The 18,042-nt window shown below is 40.8% G+C and overlaps 1 protein-coding gene across 1 annotated transcript in view; it reads left to right on the plus strand.

Moving 5' to 3' along the window:
• The window catches only part of LOC122555183 (immunoglobulin superfamily member 3-like), a 243,563-nt gene that overhangs the window by 212,023 nt on the left and 13,498 nt on the right, over positions 1 to 18,042 (plus strand). The window contains exons 8-9 of the mRNA XM_043700921.1: positions 6,945 to 7,355; positions 12,473 to 12,895. Coding sequence (XP_043556856.1) covers positions 6,945 to 7,355; positions 12,473 to 12,895 — 834 coding nt within the window. The remainder of the gene's footprint in view (positions 1 to 6,944; positions 7,356 to 12,472; positions 12,896 to 18,042) is intronic.

Raw genomic sequence — 18,042 nt, forward strand, 5'->3', positions numbered from 1 at the left:
CATTGACTCCAGAACGAAGGGTCATGCTTTAAAGGTATGAGGAAGGCCTTTCAGGCCAAAGATAAAGAGACATTTCTTCACCCAGTGATGGTGAGCTTGTTGAATTCTCTGTCAGAGGAAACTGTTGAGGCAAAACATTGTAGAGTTTCAAGAAAGACGTAGATACAGTTCTTAGGACTAAGAAAGTCAAAGGATCTGGGGAGAAAGCAGGAACACGATACTGAACTGGATATCAGCCATGATTATATTGAATGGTAGAGCAGTCTGAAAGGGCTGAATGCCTACTCCTGCTCCAATATGCTGTATTTCTTTGAATAGACATTACCAGAGCTTGCCCTTGATATAAAAAATAGGTACTGGTAAGTGAAGTTAAATGAAAGCAAGTGTTTTCCAAAAATTATCCTGGATACCATTCAAGGTTACAGATTGTTGCTTATGCCACTTGGCATTTCCACTGTTCTGGAAGAGCACCAATGTAGACAGCATAAGGTTGTCAGTAATCTTCCTGCGTTAGAAGACATAATGGATGATCTACTAGTCCGTGTATTTGGAGACAAAATGGAAGAAGCCATCGCTGACCACAATCAGAATCCAGTGAGAGAGCTCATCAGATGAACCTGAAGCTGAACAAGAATAAGATGCATTCAAAGATTTCATGAAGTCATGTACATAAGTTGGGTATTCACAGCAAAAGATCTTTGCCTGGATCCTGCCAAGGTGAGAGCTATAGCAGAGATACACCAGCCAACAATTGTGAAAGCAATGCAACAACTCATTTTGGAGCAACACATTCGTACAAAGTATACGAGCTGCTGACAGTGCTCGTGGAGCCGCAACTTTTGCTGTTTGCTACTTTCACCTAAATTGGTGTCAGGACTGGAAGGCAGTCCATGAGCATTCCCAATCCAGACTTCATTGGGACAGAGGCAGGGAGGTGCTGCGATCCACACTAGACACCGCCTTGCCCAATTAAATGCCCCAGCTCTAGCATCATACAGTCATAGAGATATATAGCATGGAAAAAGAGCCTTTGGTCCAACTTGTCCATGTCAACCTGAAAACCTGACCTAATCTAGTCCCATTTGCCAGCATTTGGCCCATATCCCTCTAAATCTTTCCTATTCCTATACCCATCCAGATGCCTTTTAAATGCTGTAATTGTACCAGCCTCCACCACTTCCTCTGGCAGCTCATTCCATACACGCACCACCTTCTGCATGAAAAAGTTGCCCCTTAGGTTCCTTTTAAAGCTTTCCCCTCTCACCCTAAACCTATGCCCTCTAGTTCTGGACTATTCCACCCCAGGGAAAAAAAACCTTGTCTATTTACCCTATCCATGCCCCTCATGATTTTATAAACCTCCACAGGGTCCCCCTTCTCAGTCTCCAATGTTCCAGGGAAAACAGGCCCACCTTATTCAGCCTCTCCCTATAGCTCAAACACTGGCAACACTCTTGTAAATCTTTTCTGAACCCTTTCAAGTTTCACAACATTGTTCCAATTGGAGGGATACCAGAATTGCACACAATATTCCAAAAGTGGCCTAACCAATTTCCTGTTCAGCTACAACATGACCTCTCAACTCCAATACTCGATACTCTGACCAATAAACGAAAGCTTACCAAATGCCTTCTTCATTATCCTATCTACCTGCAATCCACTTTCAAGGAACTATAAACCTGCACTCCACAGTCTCTTTGTTCACTAACCCTCCACAAGACCTTACCATTCAGTGTATAAATCCTGCCCTGATTTGTCTTTCCAAAATGCAGTACCCCACATTCATCTAAATTAAACTCCATCTGCAACTCCTTGGCTATTGGCCCATCTGATCAAGATTCAATTGCACTCTGAGGTAACCTTCTTCGCTGTCCACTACACCTCCAATTTTGGTGTCACCTGCAAACTTACTATTATCTCACATATTCACATCTAAATCATGATGAAAAGTAGTGGACCCAGCACTGATCCTTGTAGCACTCCACTAGTCACAGGCCTCCAGTCTGAAAGGCAACCCTCCACAACCACCCACTGTCTTCCATCTTCAAGCCAGTTTTGTATTGAAATGGCTAGTTCTCCCTGTATTCCATGTGATCTAACATTGCTCGTCAGTCTACCAGAAGGAACCTTGTCAAAAGCCTTACTGAAGTCCATATAGATCACATCTACAGCTCTGCCCTCATCAATCCTCTTTGTTACTTCTTCAAAAATACTCAATCAAGTTAATGAGACATGATTTCCCACGCACAAAGCCATGTTGGTTATCCCTAATCAGTCCTTGCCTTTCTAAATACATGTAAATCCTGTCCCTCAGGATTCCCTCCAACAACTTGCCCACCACCAATGTCAGGCTCATCGGTCTATAGTTATAGAGTCATAGAGATGTGCAGCACGGAAACATATCCTTCGGTCCAACCCGTCCATGCTGACCAGTTATCCCAACCCAATCTTGTCGCACTTGCCAGCACCCAGCCCATATCCCTCCAAACCCTTCCTATTCATATACCCATCCAAATGCCTTTTAAATGTTGCAATTGTACCAGCCTCCACCACTTTCTCTGGCAGCTCATTCCATATACGTACCATCTTCTGCATGAAAAGTTGCCCCTTAGGTCTCTTTTATATCTTTCCCCTCTCAATCTAAATCTATGCCCTCTAGTTCTGGACTCCCTGACCCCAGGGAAAAGAATTTATCTATTTATTCTATCCATGCCCCCTCATAATTTTGTAAACCTCAATAAGGTCACCCCTCAGCCTCCAACACTCCAGAGAAAACAGCCCCAGCCTCTCCCTATAGCTCAGATCCTCCAACCCTGGCAACATCCTTGTAAATCTTTTCTGAACCCTTTCAAGTTTCTCAACATCTTTCCGTTAGGAAGGAGACCAGAATTGCATGCAATATGCCAACAGTGGCCTAACCAATGTCCTGTACAGCTGCAACAAGACCTCCCAACTCCTGTACTCAATACTCTGACCAATAAAGGAAAGCATACTAATTGCCTTCTTAACTATCCTATCTACTTGCAACTCCACTTTCAAGGAGCTATGAACCTGCACTCCACTGTCTCTTTGTTCAGCAACACTCCCTAGGACCTTACCATTAAGTGTTTAAGTCCTGCTAAGATTTGCTTTCCCAAAATGCAGCACCTCACATTTATCTGAATTAAACTCCATCTTTCACTTCTCAGCCCATTGGCCCATCTGGTCAAGATCCTGTTGTAATTGGTCTTCCTCCAATTTAGAACTTCAGCTTTTAGATCTGGTCTATCCTTTTCCATCACTGTTTCAAAAGTAATAGAATTATGGTCACTGGCCCAAAGTGCTCCCCCACTGACACCTCAGTCACTTGCCCTGCCTTATTTTCAAACAGTCGGTCAGGTTTTCCACCTTCTCTAGGCACAACCACACACTGAATCAGAAAATGTTCTTGTACGTAACTAATAAATTCTTCTCCATCTAAACTCTAAACACTATGGCAATATCCTCCCTAAGTACAGCAGTAATGCTACCCTTTATCAAAAGTGCTACTCCTCCTCATCTCTTGCACCCCCCCCCCTCACCTTTCTATCCTTCCAATCGCACTTATATTCTGGAACATTAAGCTGCCAGTCCTGTCTATCCCTGAGCCATGTTTCTGTAATTGCGATGATATCCCAGTCCCATGTTCCTAACCATATGCTGAGTTCATCTGCCTTCCCTGTTAGGCCTCTGGCATTGAAGTAAATGGACCGTTCCCTCCGTGACTACCTGGTCAGGTCCATGCCCCCTACGACCCACCCTCCCATCCTGGCAGCCCGCTGTACCAATTCGCTGGAGTGGTCAGTACTTGAAGGATGTTCAGCGCCCGCTCGAGTTTGCCCCCGATACTGCTGCCGCTGCGCCAAGGTATTCCCTCAATGTTGCATTTTGCATGTTTACCGGGAAAGCCGTTGTCAAACTATTCCTCCGCATCCCCCTCCCCCCACTCCCCAAACACTATTTAAACAGAAACAGAATTGAGGAAAGGATTAGTCCAGCCCGATTTGCAGATATTTCTTTTTCCTCACTACTAACATTCTGAATTTTCACTCCAAATGATAAACAGGACGCCTTGTTAATTAAAGTGACTGGGATCGATAGTTTCAAAGCAAGCTGTTTTTTTGAAAGATTAGATTCCCTACAGTGTGGAAACGGGCCCTTCGGCCCAACCAGTCCACACCGACCCTCCGAAGAGCAACCCACCAAGACCCATTTCCCTCTGACTAATGCACCTAACACTACGGGCAATTTAGCATGGCCAATTCACCTGGCCTGCACATCTTTGGACTGTGGGAGGAAACCAGAGCACCCGCAGGAAACCCACGCAGACACGGGGAGAATGTGCATCAGTGATGTTATTACAGGGCCTTGTAGCTAGTGAGACTTGAACCTAGATCTCTACCCCAGAGGTGGGGATATTACCACTGCTCCATTACAGCTCTTAAACAATTCCTATTAACTACTCCTTTGTCAGTCTAACTGTTCTCTCTCCCCACTTATCGTTTACTCCTTATCCTCTCCCCGCCCCCCCCCCCCCCCAAACACCAACCTTACCCGTTTAAATCTTCCCATGCAACTCTAGCAAATCTCCCTGCCAGTATAATAGTCCACTTCCTATTCAGGTGCATTCCATCCTTCTTGTACAGGTCACTTCTATCACAGGAGAGATTTCAATGATCCAAAAATGTGGACCTTTCTCCCCTGCACCAGCTCCTCAGCCACTCATTCATCTGCTCTATTCTTCTATTCCTACCCTCACTAGCTTGTTGCACCAGGAGTAACCCAGATATTATTACCCTCAAGGATCTCCTTTTTCAATTCCTGCCTAACTTCCTTTATTCTCCCTTCAGAATCTCATTCTTTTTCCCTCCTGTGTCATTGGTTACAATGTGTACAATGACCTCGTATTGATCCCTCTTCCCTTTGGGAGTATTCTGCACTTGTGAGTATTCTCCAAGGTATCCTTGGTCGTGACACCAGGGAGGCAACACATTATTCTGATTTCTTGCTGTCAGCCACAGAAACATCGGCCTGTGTCTCTGACTAGAGAGGCCTCTATTGCCATCAATCGCTTGGAACCTGAAGTACCTCTCATTATATTAGAACCATTGTCAGGACCAGAGACTTGGCTGTTTGTGCTACGTTCCCCTGAGAGTCCATCATCCCCTTCATTTTCCAAAATAGCATACTTGTTTGAGATGGGATAGTCACAGGAGACTCCTACACTACCTGCCTCCCTCTCCTACCTTTCCTGGAGATAACCCATCTACCTTATTGTATCTGTGGTTTTTCTCCCTTCCTATAGCTGCCATCCATCACATTCCCAGCTCCTGTAAATTCCTTATTGCCTCTAACTGCAGCTCCAGCCAATCCATGCGATATGATAGGTTTCGCAACCAAAGACACTTGCTGCAGACATAATCATCAGTAACATGGAACTCTTCCTATCTCCCACAGGCTACAGGAAGGGTACATCACTCTACTAAAGGCCACCTATGCTCCTTAACAATCTACAGACCCAGAAAATAGCACCATTGTATTGCTCTAAAAAACACTGCTCCAGGCTAACTTGGTACCTATGTTTATATTTTTAAAGTTTAATCAGGAGACAGATATCAATAAAACATAATCAAAAAAGAACCCACTCTACTCCCTATTGTAGATTTACAGCAAAGTGATGCTTAAAAAACTATGCACTTAGCTTCTCCCGTGCTGTGATCTCTCTCACATAGATTCCTCCAAAGTCAGCTGTGAATTTTACTGTTTGTTAATTTTTCTTAGACAGCAGCATAGGTTTCTTTCTCTGACCATGTGATCTCTGCCTTTGTCTGTCTTGCTCCTTTTTAAAGTGCCATTGTTTTGATCTTTCTCACACCAAAGTTGCAAAACAATGCAACAGCTTATAAAACAATAATTGCTGCTCCTGCAATTAGAGGAAATCATTTCCAACACCTAAAATACCTCAAAAAAGGAGCAGCTATTACAGCCACAATTTTTTCTTGTCCTTCATCTTGGATTAACTAAAATCCTAGATCTGTGGAAGATGAATAAATTCCATTTCTTTTTCTCCAAACTCTTCGAAACTGGCAGGAAATGTTGAGAAAGTGGCCAATAAAGTATTTGAGTTTCTGTGTTTTATGAATATAAGCATCAAGTACAAAAAGAAGCAATTTATGCAAAACCTTCACAAACCACTATTTGAACCAATTCTGGGCATTGTGCTTTCAGGGTGTGAATGCAATGGAATGCCTACAGAAAAGATTTACAAAGTTAGTAAAATGGATCAATTGGACAAAATAGGGGTTTTTCTTTAGAAAAGTGAAGGTTAAGACATTTGATAGAAGTGTTTAGAATCATGAGGTATCTGGACAGTATGTAGGTTCCTCTTTAAAGAAAGATCAAGTACTTGAGGTCGCCAATATAAAATGTTTTTCAAAAATATCGGAGGCGACATGAGGAAAAACCTTTCACTCAGCAAGAGGGTAGTATCCAGAATGCACTGTCTGAGAGTGAGGTAGAGGCAGCTTAAATCATGAATTTCAAAAATAAATTAGAAAGTTACCCAAAAAGAAAATAATTGCAGGGCTATGGAGAAATGACCGAAGGGCGGAACTAACTGAATAGCTTTTAAAAAGACCTGGCACAGGCATGGTGGGCTGAGTGGTCTCTTTCCTTGTAACTGTTTTGTGATGCTGTGCTTTCTCGTGATTTCTGTTTCATCCCATTTGATGCATCAAAATGTAAAAGTTAACCTACTTGTGTTTTCAGAAATCACTTTTCTTAACTCTATCAAGTTAATACATTTGAATTGAATAACCAATAAATTAATCTGTTTGTGAGGTTGTGGAACCAAGCTTCTCTAATATTTAAAGTCTTTGGCTTTAGGGTTTCCTTTTATTAAAGTGAAAACTCTTTTGTACCTACAGAAAGCAACTTGCAAACTGAAAAAATTGAGAAAAGTATTACTGTGCCTGAGGACAGCCAAATTCAACTAGAATGCAAGATCAGCAACCGTACCAACCTGGATTCACAACTATCTGTGACATGGTATTCCCAGAAAATAAAGGAGGAAGAACCATACACCATTCTCCACCTGAATCAGAATTCTGTTTTTGAATATGGCAGCTCCATCAATAACAGTGCAAGTCTGAGGGATAGATTACAATTTGAAAAAGCTACCACTGATCTATATAGTGTGATACTGCAGAAAGCAACTACATCTGACACTGGCAGTTACTACTGTTATGTGGAGGAGTGGCTGCTTGATCCCAGTGATGTATGGTATAAACTGGGAGAAGATCAGTCTGGACTGACTATCGTGACTGTACAACAACCAGGTATAGTAGAGCTATTATTTTCAGTTTTGGAAAAAATGCTTTAATGAATGACAGTTTCAAAAGCTATTCATCTGTTCAGCATCAGACCATATTATATGTGTCCACCTTACTAGAAATTTTAAGACATGACTGTATGAGGAATTAAATTATGCAGAATTAGCTGAAATCTGGTTTCTGAAATATAATACCTTTCAGCTGATTGATGTGGACTGAGTTAGCCTCCATTTTAAATTACAATGATGTTTGCACCATAAATAGAGCAGAGAATGTTTAGCATGTTTTGGCATCAAATCCATTGCACTATCAATTCACATCTAAGCTATGTTATCTTGCCTCCAACACAGACGCTGGAATCAAAACACATTGTCCATCATAATACCTCAATGCATGCTGTTTAAGTATCTTGCTTGCTGTATGTGTTGCCCCAACCCTTAAAATCTCACACGTTTAATGCAAGTAATGTGGGATTAGCAATATTTAAATGCGTGCTCTGGTTTCCTGAAAAGCTTGAGAGCTGCTATCCTGTGCTCTGTATTTCAAAGAAGTGCACTGTCACTGTCATGGGTTAGGTCGGTCCTGTTGGCTGGATACTGCAACATTGATCAATTTCAGTTATCTCAGTAATAAAGGCATCATGTTCTTAAGTGGACTCAATACTATTCACTTCATCCAGGCTGTGCATTTATGACAATATTCTGATTTCCATGTGTTCTCTGTTTGCATCCCATGTTTTAAAATTCACATGCATGTACTTTGTATGATTTAATGTTTTCTGTCAAGTCTTTTTGGTCAGTAGCTGAGAAAAGTTATTCCTGTTTGTAGCATTGCTCTGTCTGATAGTATATCACACTTTGACAGCTTAAAAGTTTTGGTGTACATTAAGAACGTGCATACATGTATATATGCAATGGGGTGGAGGAGGAAAGAGTATATCATGGTCGGAGAGCTGTCCTTAAAGGGCAGGGAATCAGAGACAATTTAGAAACATGAGCACTTGAGACTGTTTGACAGAGAGGGTGCTGAGAGAGTGTTTCCTGCTGTCGGGGGTCCCAGGACTACAGACATAGTTTCAATATGAGAGTCTCCCATTTAAGATGAAAACGAAGAGAAATTTCTTCTTAGAGTGTTGTTAAACTGGAAGTTTTCATCTCAGGAAGTCAAGAAAGCTGGTTTATTGATCTTCAAGGGAGTCTAGGCCAATGGGGCTTAGGCAGTAAAGTGGAACTCTGGCCAGGATCAGCTCAATCAAACATTATTGAATGACCGAGCAGGCTTGAAGTACCAAATGGCCTATTCCTGTTCTTAGTTCCCATGTTCTTGTGGCCAGAGGTATAATCACGCAGTTATATATAAATTTCTTGGATAATAATTGTGATATTGGTTACTTGTGAGTCAAGGCACAGATGTTATTAAATGGAAATAAATGAAAAATTGCCAAGCAAATCTAATCATATAGCTTTAGTTTGCCTGAGGCAATCTCTTTAAATCTCATTAGTGATGCTGGTGTTAATATTGACTTAATCACAGTGTGACTTCCTTTAAAAGAGTCATTTCAATTGAAATATTAGCTGGACATTCATCTCTGTCTCATTTACTCATGATTAACCTGGTGTCAACTTCAGTGACTATAGGCAGAAAAGGTATAAGATGTGATCAGCTGCAATAGAGACAGAATTATCTTGCCAAGACAACAGTTTATTTGAGTAAGCTGAGGGGATTGAGCTCCAGGAAACTCAAGAAATTAAAATATTATTGTATCACAAGGAATAATTCAGAAAAATTGAAATTTTGAGATCAGTTGGACAGAATCTATTTTTTAATACATGTATATAGGAGGAAAGACATGAATTAGGCTGTTGTGGATTGGAACCTTTCCAGAAAGAAATTCATTTGACAGCTCACATTGTATTGGGACCAAATGTAAGCCTCCAGCTGTGGTTTTGATGATACATTTTTAATGTAGTGTAATCTTCCTGCTAGTGTTAAATGGAAATTGGCTGCAATATACAACGCATGTCTCAAGACAGCAGGCAATAATTTTCACACCTGAGTCTGCACATTATGGATGTGGACTTGACTGCCTCATTACTGTGGTGGGTTGTGGGGTGGGGAAAGCATCACTCACGGTATGTACATCAAGAAAATGAGGCTGGAAAACTTCAGCCACTAGGGACCGCTCAATGGGAAAAGTGCTTGGAGATGGGCAGACATCATGGAGCTAACTCCATGACTGGGATTTTCTCAAAAACATACCAACATAGTTACTTTCATTTCCTTTTTTGCCTCTTCCGACCTGATTAAAATTAAAGCTAGAAGTGCCAGCAGTCTGCATGCAAAGCACATTTAGTCATAGAGTCATAGAGATGTACAGCATGGAAACAGACCCTTCATCCAACCCATCCATGCCACCCAGATATTCTAAATAAATCTAGTCCATTTGCCAGCACTTGGCCCATATCCCTCTAATCCCTTCCTATTCATATACCCATAATTTTACCAGCTTCTACCACTTCCTCTGGCAGCTCATTCCATACATGCACAATCCTCTGCTTGAAAAAGTTGCCCCTTAGGTCCCTTTTAAATCTTTCCCCTCTCAACTTAAACCTTTGGCCTCTAGTTCTGGACTCCCCCAAGCCAGCGAAAAGACTTTGTCTATTTATCTATCCATGCCCCTCATCATTTTATAAACTATAAGGTCACCCCTCAGCCTCCAACATTCTAAGGAAAATAGCCCCAGACTATTCAACCTCTCCCTATAGCTCAAACCCTCCAATCCTGGCAACATCCTTGTAAATCTTTTCTGAACCCTTTCAAGTTTCACAACATCCTTCCTATAGCAAAGATGGTGTAGGTATTCCTCAAAATTAAATTCAAGTTGTAAGTATTTCACATTACATTGATTTCACTTTACTCATGTATGTATCATCATTATTTGTTGAGACTATCTTAGTCAAACTTAAATATGCTGGCATCCCTCACCCATCCCAACAGATATCACCCACCACAACAGACCAAGATGCAGAAATAGCAAGCAGGACAGAACATCAGCGCTTCATCGGAGGTTCACTGACGATGTTACCTAGCATGGGATTAAAATATCTGAGAATAAACTACCAGCTCAGCGAGCAAACATACAACCTGATCCACATCCTGAGCTACAAATCTTCTCCAAAATCGCAAACACCTCATCGGCGGGTCGGTGTGGACTTGTTGGGCCGAAGGGCCTGTTTCCACACTGTAATGTAATCTAATCTAATGTAATCTAATCTAAACTACCAGCTCAGTGAGCAAACATACAACCTGATCCACAACCTGAGCTACAAATCTTCTCCAAAATCGCAAACACCTCATTGATGTTAGGGATGTTAGAGACATTTCCTTTATTGTGAAAGAAACAATGTTGTGTTTTTGTAATATTCATGTTAATGTCTAGTACTGTATTCGCCACTCTATGGGACACAGCTGAACTTGCAAGCTCAACTGGTCCTCTCTTCCATCATTATAAAGGACATTGTCGAAGAATAATCTCTGCAGGTGTAGTTGAAATGTTGTAGGTGAACCCATATCCCTGCAAGGATTCTGCCAATCAATAATCTAAAATGGACTCACATTTGGATTGTACTAACTTTGCTCCCAGATTTTCTTGATTTCACTATCCGCATCATGTCCAGGATGCAAGACCCTTCCCATTTCACTTCTCTATAACTGTGAGCCCTCACTCTTCTAGAATAGTGACCCCACTCTACAATCTGCTCACCATTGACTCATAGTTGCCATTTCCAAGCTTCCATGCAGGAACCCTGTCTCCTGTTTCCCTCCCTGTGACATAGGGTTAGGCAAGGAAAATCATTGACCTTACACAACTGCACAAAGCCAACTGGTCCATGCTGCCTTTACATGATAGTGAACCAGTGGTCATGAGATTCCCGAACTCTATCTTGGACTTAATGACAACTATTTCCCACTGTTGACAATTCACAGATGTAAAATATATGACAGGTCCACATCCAACACAGGCCAGATACACAGCAAAGGCGCTCCTGATTTTATCTCCAGATCTCTGTCTGCTCTCAGGAAATCAAAATATCACATCCTGTGACAATTTTCAAATGTCAATATGGGGTCACAATGGGAGAAGTTTCAAGAAGCATTGCTTTATACCTGTACCATGTGTGTCCCCACTCTTATAAATTCTAAAAGAATACCCTCGTGTGCACTGCAATAGTACCCACAAAGTTGGGACAATTCAGCTTCTGGTTTCCATGTGGTCAGATTGAACAACTGAAAGTTTGCCACGGTAATATTATTAGCCTTGAATGAAATCAAGGTTTGTAATGGCATTTGAGTAAATACTGTATTTCATCCGATAAAGTAGTAAGCACATAGCTCCAGGGTCAGGTATCAAATGGATGGAGGAAAAGAAAAATTGAGAAAAGAATGATGACTTTCTCCTAGTTGCTCAGGTGTTTGGAATATCTGAACTCCACTATTTACAGTGTAACTGCATCTTTTTGCTGCCTGTCATTTTTTAGTCTTTCCTCTTGGCTTTGCTAAAGTGGCTTGATTATGTAATCCTTCAGTAACCCAAAATAATTGATGCGTATTTTAATCTGTGGTCCTGGGCCACAAGAAGTCAACAAACTGAACATTCTAAATGAACTTAATCCTGCCCTCCTATTGTGGTCATGTATTCTGTTTAATTCAAAGTTCCATCGACTTTGTTCTGCGGATTCTTCTGTAATTATTATATTTGACAAGGGTAGCAAGGGTCCCTCCTACATCTTTCCCTCCTGGTGGGTTGAACTGGGCAGAGATGACTGAATGTCCTTTGCTTCACCCCTTAAAAGTTGGGAATAGTGTGAATATGAGACAAATTCACTGATCCAGCACTCCCAGTAGGAAGCAATGCATAACGGAGGTAAGGATTGGAGATACAACTGTAACACGGTGGCTCTGATTCCCTGACCTGCCCATTTGCTCCAATGTGACACCATGTTGGGAGCACCTGATTGGTGAGTTTGTTCAACATATAGAAAAGTGGGTACATTGACTTTCTCAGATTTTCACAAGTTACACATTAAAATCCATTAACTTCTTGTTTTCGATTTTGCAAACAGAATTTAAAATGCAAGTGGATAAAACTGAATTGAATATTAGCGTACCGGAGAAGGACCTGTTTCAGCTCACCTGTAATGTAACCCAACAAACACAAGATAATTCTCAGTTTGCTGTAACCTGGTTCGTGTGGAAAGTCAAACAAGGTGCTGACCAAATCGTGAAGGAGACCATTTTAAAAGTTGATCACAATTCAGTGTTTGGGTTCGATGTTTCACTGGATGGAGTTGAGGGAATGAAGGACAGGCTGCAATTAGAGAGACCTTCCAATGGATTGTACAGCTTGACTGTGCAGGACTCTGCAAGCAGTGATACAGGCAATTACTCATGTCACGTGGAGGAGTGGATTCAAACTGCCAACAATATCTGGTATAAACTAGGAGAGGATGAGTCTGGGCTGGTCATGGTCACCGTGCAGGACAAAGGTAATTTGCTCATTCAAAATGCTGATGTTTCCTGAATCATATGTGGTCAAGAATACTAAAGAATTTGAGTACTTTCTCACTGCCAAGTGTATGATGCTTTGGGAATGCTTTATGAAGGAGTCCAGATTTTGTGATGAAACTGCCTTTAAGTTGATCCAGAAAATGAAAGGGTTACAGACATGTAAAAGATATTGTATACCTGGACATGTGATCTGTGCTTTAGGTGAAATTGTGTTGCAAGCAAGAAATGAGCAACAAGCATAACAGAAATCCCTTGTAACTGTAATGAATGATCCGATCACATTATGCATTCATGTCTCTGGAATGGGACCTGAACTCATAATCTTGTGTCTCAGGGGCAACCGTTCTACCTGTGAGCCAAAGCTAACATTTTGACATTAGTACTAAATCTGTGTTTTATTAGTGTAAGTCTGTGCTCTCTTGTCTGACTGTCATGACAAAGTCTGAGGTCATAAACCAAATTTACATTCATTATCCTCTCACACTCCTGTGAGGCGCTATAAATTCAACTAAGTTTTTTTTATTTTAAGGAATACAGAATTTTTACTGCATAAACAATGTTGAATGATGTTGGACAGATAGACTATATTCCAGAATCCTCTATGAAAGACAATGGGATTCATTGTTAAAAATCCACACAGTATCATAAAGGTCATGCATACAATTATTTCATTGAATCAAGCTCAACCTCCAGATCCCAGCTAATCTCTAGATCACAGATCTTCCTAACCACTTATAGATCCCAGACATTTCTGGATTTGCATGAAGGTGTGGACACCAAATATTTGAAGCTTGAAAGCTACAACAGTCACCAGATTCTGAATTGTCTCTCTTTACTATCTGGACTGCTTCGTCTAGCAACTGTTCTGAACCTACCATTGGGCTCTGTTTGGTATCCATGACAAACTTGACCATATACTTCTCCATGTAATCAAGCCTCCACAATTGAGGTGCTATATGTAACTGACCAATAACTCTCAGTGCATATTTCATTGGAATGGTATGTTTTCCTCTCATTTCTATGAATTTCCTTCTATATTCCTAACTTTCTCCATTTGCCTATGTTGATCTGTCACTGTGCCTTCTATTCTCTTTGTTGATATCTGTTCCTCTGCTCTTTTATCTGTTCATCTATTTTTACTGTCAGGACTTGAGCTCATTTGTTTGTCCATTTTTCATTTCTATTTTGAACATCCAAGTTGCCCCAGCCACTGCAGACAGTTTTGGTTATGTGTATGGTCACTAAATTCTTCCTCCACCACTACTTAATGTCCATTTTATGTGAAGTATAGTAAGATTGTTTTACTGGGGCAAAGCCACTGTAAAATGTAAGTTAATGGTGTGTTTTCCTCTCATTTCTATGAATTTCCTTCTATATTCCTAACTTTCTCCATTTGCCTATGTTGATCTGTCACTGTGCCTCCTATTCTCTTTGTTGATATCTGTTCCTCTGCTCTTTTATCTGTTCATCTATTTTTGTATCTTTGTTTCTCTTCCTCGGTTTATAGTCTTTCCTCTGTCTTTGTACTAATAGTTTTCCAGGAAATAGTGAGAAAATGCAAGCGGGAGTGGCCAGAGCAGTAGGTGGTAGGAGAGTATAAATAGCTGAATGTGGATTGGATTATAGGATGAAACTAGAGAGAATGAGTTAGAAGCACATGCATGAAGTTGGTCTTCCAAGTATAAACTATTGAAGAAACAGCAAAGTGATTAGAAAGTACACTGGACATGGTTGTCATTTTGTTGAGATAAGTATTTACGTTTTAATGTATTAATCGTAAAATCATTTCTTTTTTTTTTTGCATGGTTTATATTGAATAGTAGAGGAACTGATTTGGCAGCTATACATCAGAAAAGTACTTTTTGATGGAGTCATAGAGTTAACAGCACAGAAACAGACCCTTCAGTCCAACTTGTCTGCACTGGCCAGATATTCTAAATTAATCTAGTTCCATTTGCCAGCATTTGGCCATATCCCTCTAAACCCTCCCTATTCATAAACCCATCCAGATGCCTTTGTAATGTTGTAATTGTACCAGCCTCCTCCACCTCCTGGCAGCTCATTCCAAAATTACCCCTCAGGTCCCTTTTAAATCTTTCCCTTCTCACCTTAAACCCATTCCCTGTAGTTTTAAACTCTCACACCTTGGAATAAAGACAATGCACCCTATCCATGCCCCTTATGATTTTATAAAGAGAACCTTCAAAAGTTATTGGGGGAGGCTGTTGGCAGGTATATCAACAGCTGGGAAGTGGGAGGCTTCAAAATGTAGTTAACAAGAATTCAGAGAGAGGGTGTTCCTGTTAGTGTGAAGAGCAAGGCTGATAGGTGTAGGAAACACTTAGGGTGGTACGTTGGCTCAGTGGTTAGCACTGCTGCCTCACAGCACCAGGAATCCACTTTGATTCCAGCCTCGGGCTACTGTCTGTGTGGAATTTTCACATTCTCCCCATGTCTATGTGTGTTTCCTCCTTGTGTTCTTGTTTTATCCCGCAGTCAAAGATGTGTAGGTTAGGTGAATTGGCCATGGGAAATTGTCAGTAGTGTACGGAGTGGGTGCATTAGCCACGCGGAAATGTAGAGTTACAGGGATAGGGTAGGAAGGTGAGTCTGGGTGAGATGCTCTTTAGAGGAATGGTGTGGACTCATTGAGCTGAATGGCCTGCTTACACAGTATAGGCATTCTATGATAAGGTCATTGGTCAGCATCCAACACTGCAGGGAAAAGCTGCCCCAGCCTATTTAGCCTCTCCCTATAGCTCAAACCCTACAATCTGAGCAATATCCTTGTAAGTCTTTTCTGAATCCTTTCAAGTTTAACACTATCTTTCCTATAGCAAGGAGATCAGAATTGAATGCAGTATTCTAAAAGTGACCTCACTAATATCCTGTACAGCTGCAACATGACCTCCCAACTCCCATGGTCAATGTACTGGCCAATGAAGGCAAGCCTTCTTCACCACCTGTCTACCTGTAACTTCACTTTCAAGGAGCTATGCACCTGCACCCCAAAGTGTCTTTGTTCAGCAACATTCCCCAGGGCCTTATCATTAACTGTGTAAGTCTTGCCTTGGTTTGCCTTTCCAAAATGCAGCACCTCACATTTACCTAAATTAAACTCCATCTGCCACTCTTCAGCCTTTTGATCCATCAGCCCATCTGATCAAGATCCCATTGTACTCTGAGATAACTTTCTTCACTGTCCAATTTTGGTGTCATCTGCAAACTTACTAATCATACATCCTATGTTCACATGCAAATTATTTAGATAAATGATGAAAAGCAATGAACCCAGCACTGATCCTTGTGGCACATTGTTGGTCACAGGGCACAATAGAGAGATTATACTTGACTCCTGTCTCACACCTCTAAATCTTAAAAGCCCATAAATTACTTCATGGAAGAGTCCTCTCCAAAAGAGAGTTGGGTTGCTGAATTAACATGTTACAGGCCAAGGCTGCTGACATTTAATAGTATGAGAGACAACTTGATCTGTGAAATGCCTAGCAGCTTGACCAGAGGCTGGACCTTTCAGCTTCCTGAGGGAAATTGTGTTTTTGTATTTATTGTGGACTTGCAGGAGCAGGATTACTCATCCCTGGCTTGAGAAACCTTTTCAGCCTCTCCCCAGATCTACCTAACCATCAGCTTCCTGACTCCATCCAATCCTAAATGATTTATTTCTGTAATTCTATAATTAGAAAATTATCCACACATTATTTCTATGAAATTCTATGAAATTAGTATCAGATTACACATTAAGAAATATCCATCACAAAGATTAATTTATATCACTTCCTTAACCACCACTACTCATCTGCTTCACATTAATGCCTACGTAGCTTTATACTTAATAATGTGATTTGATCTCAATTCTATTTCTTCACCATCAATTCTCTTCAACTCATACAAAGCACTAGAAGCCATATTGTATCATATACAAATTCCTGATCATCCTTTATCTCATCCCTATATTATCCTGGTTCAAATTTAATTCTTGCTTTCAACTCTCTGTCTGGCCAGTCTATCTCCAAAACGTCCACCTGCTTTCGAGCTCCTCACTTCTCCCCAGTATTGGCAGCTTCACTTCAGCCTCACTGTGCTCTGGAATTTCCTTCCTCGATTTCTCCTTTCCTCCCTTCCAGTCTCAAAGGCACTCCTTAAAACCCATATCTTTTCCTCAAGTTTTGGTCACCCATTGTAAAGTCTTTCTTTGGCTCAGTGTCATTTTCTATTTTAAATGCATTAATGTGCTGTTGAATTATAGAGTGTGACCAAAGTGTGGGAATAGTACACATTTATATTGAAAACTTGCAATTATCTCATGCCATTGAGGTAGAAAACATTGCAAAGTGCTTCAGAGATATTTTAGTATGGTTCCTTCTGCTTTTCAGATAATCTCAGTTGTTCCAGTTGTTCCTTTAAATAGTGTTTAAATCACACAATGATTGTGCAGCCTTTATATCTGCTGAGAGCTGCTGTAGTGACTACATTCTAGTAGTCTTTCTGAGATCTTTTATGCATATTCATTCAACACTATCACCAAAATAATGGTGTGTGATTTAAAAACATAATTCAAGTTCATGATCTTCTGCTGCTCAATGAAGTAAGCCTGTTTCTGTGGCATTTCAAAGAAAAGTCATATTGAACTTGACATGCTAACTCTGTTCCTCTCGCCACAAACACAAAGTCAAATCAGCTGAGTTTTTCCAGCACAGTCCATTTTTAATTCCGATCCCCAGTAATTTGCTTTGATTTTACTGTTTTCTTGGGATGTATGTCATCAGTACGAGAGGAATCATCAATGCTCTGTCAGCCATTTTCATTTAGGCTCACTGGTGTCTATCAGCATATATTCCCTCAACCACCCTGGAAGAGAAGATTTCAAAGTAATTTGTCATTATCTGTGATAAGCAAACCACAGCCTGAATGCAAAATACCATTTGTATTAATCAGCTGTGGCTCAATTTATCCATGAACTGACAAAATGTAGCTCAGGTTCAGCTTGTTCTCAAGATCAATCTGTAAATTCTGATGTCAAATGTTCATTTGTTCCTTTTAAATTATTCATTAGCCCAATGTTGACTGCCTATCCTTAATTCCCTATAAGAAAATACTGCTGAGC

This window comes from Chiloscyllium plagiosum, chromosome 12 (genome assembly GCF_004010195.1).
Source record: "Chiloscyllium plagiosum isolate BGI_BamShark_2017 chromosome 12, ASM401019v2, whole genome shotgun sequence".
In the NCBI taxonomy this organism is placed as follows: Eukaryota; Metazoa; Chordata; class Chondrichthyes; order Orectolobiformes; family Hemiscylliidae; genus Chiloscyllium; species Chiloscyllium plagiosum.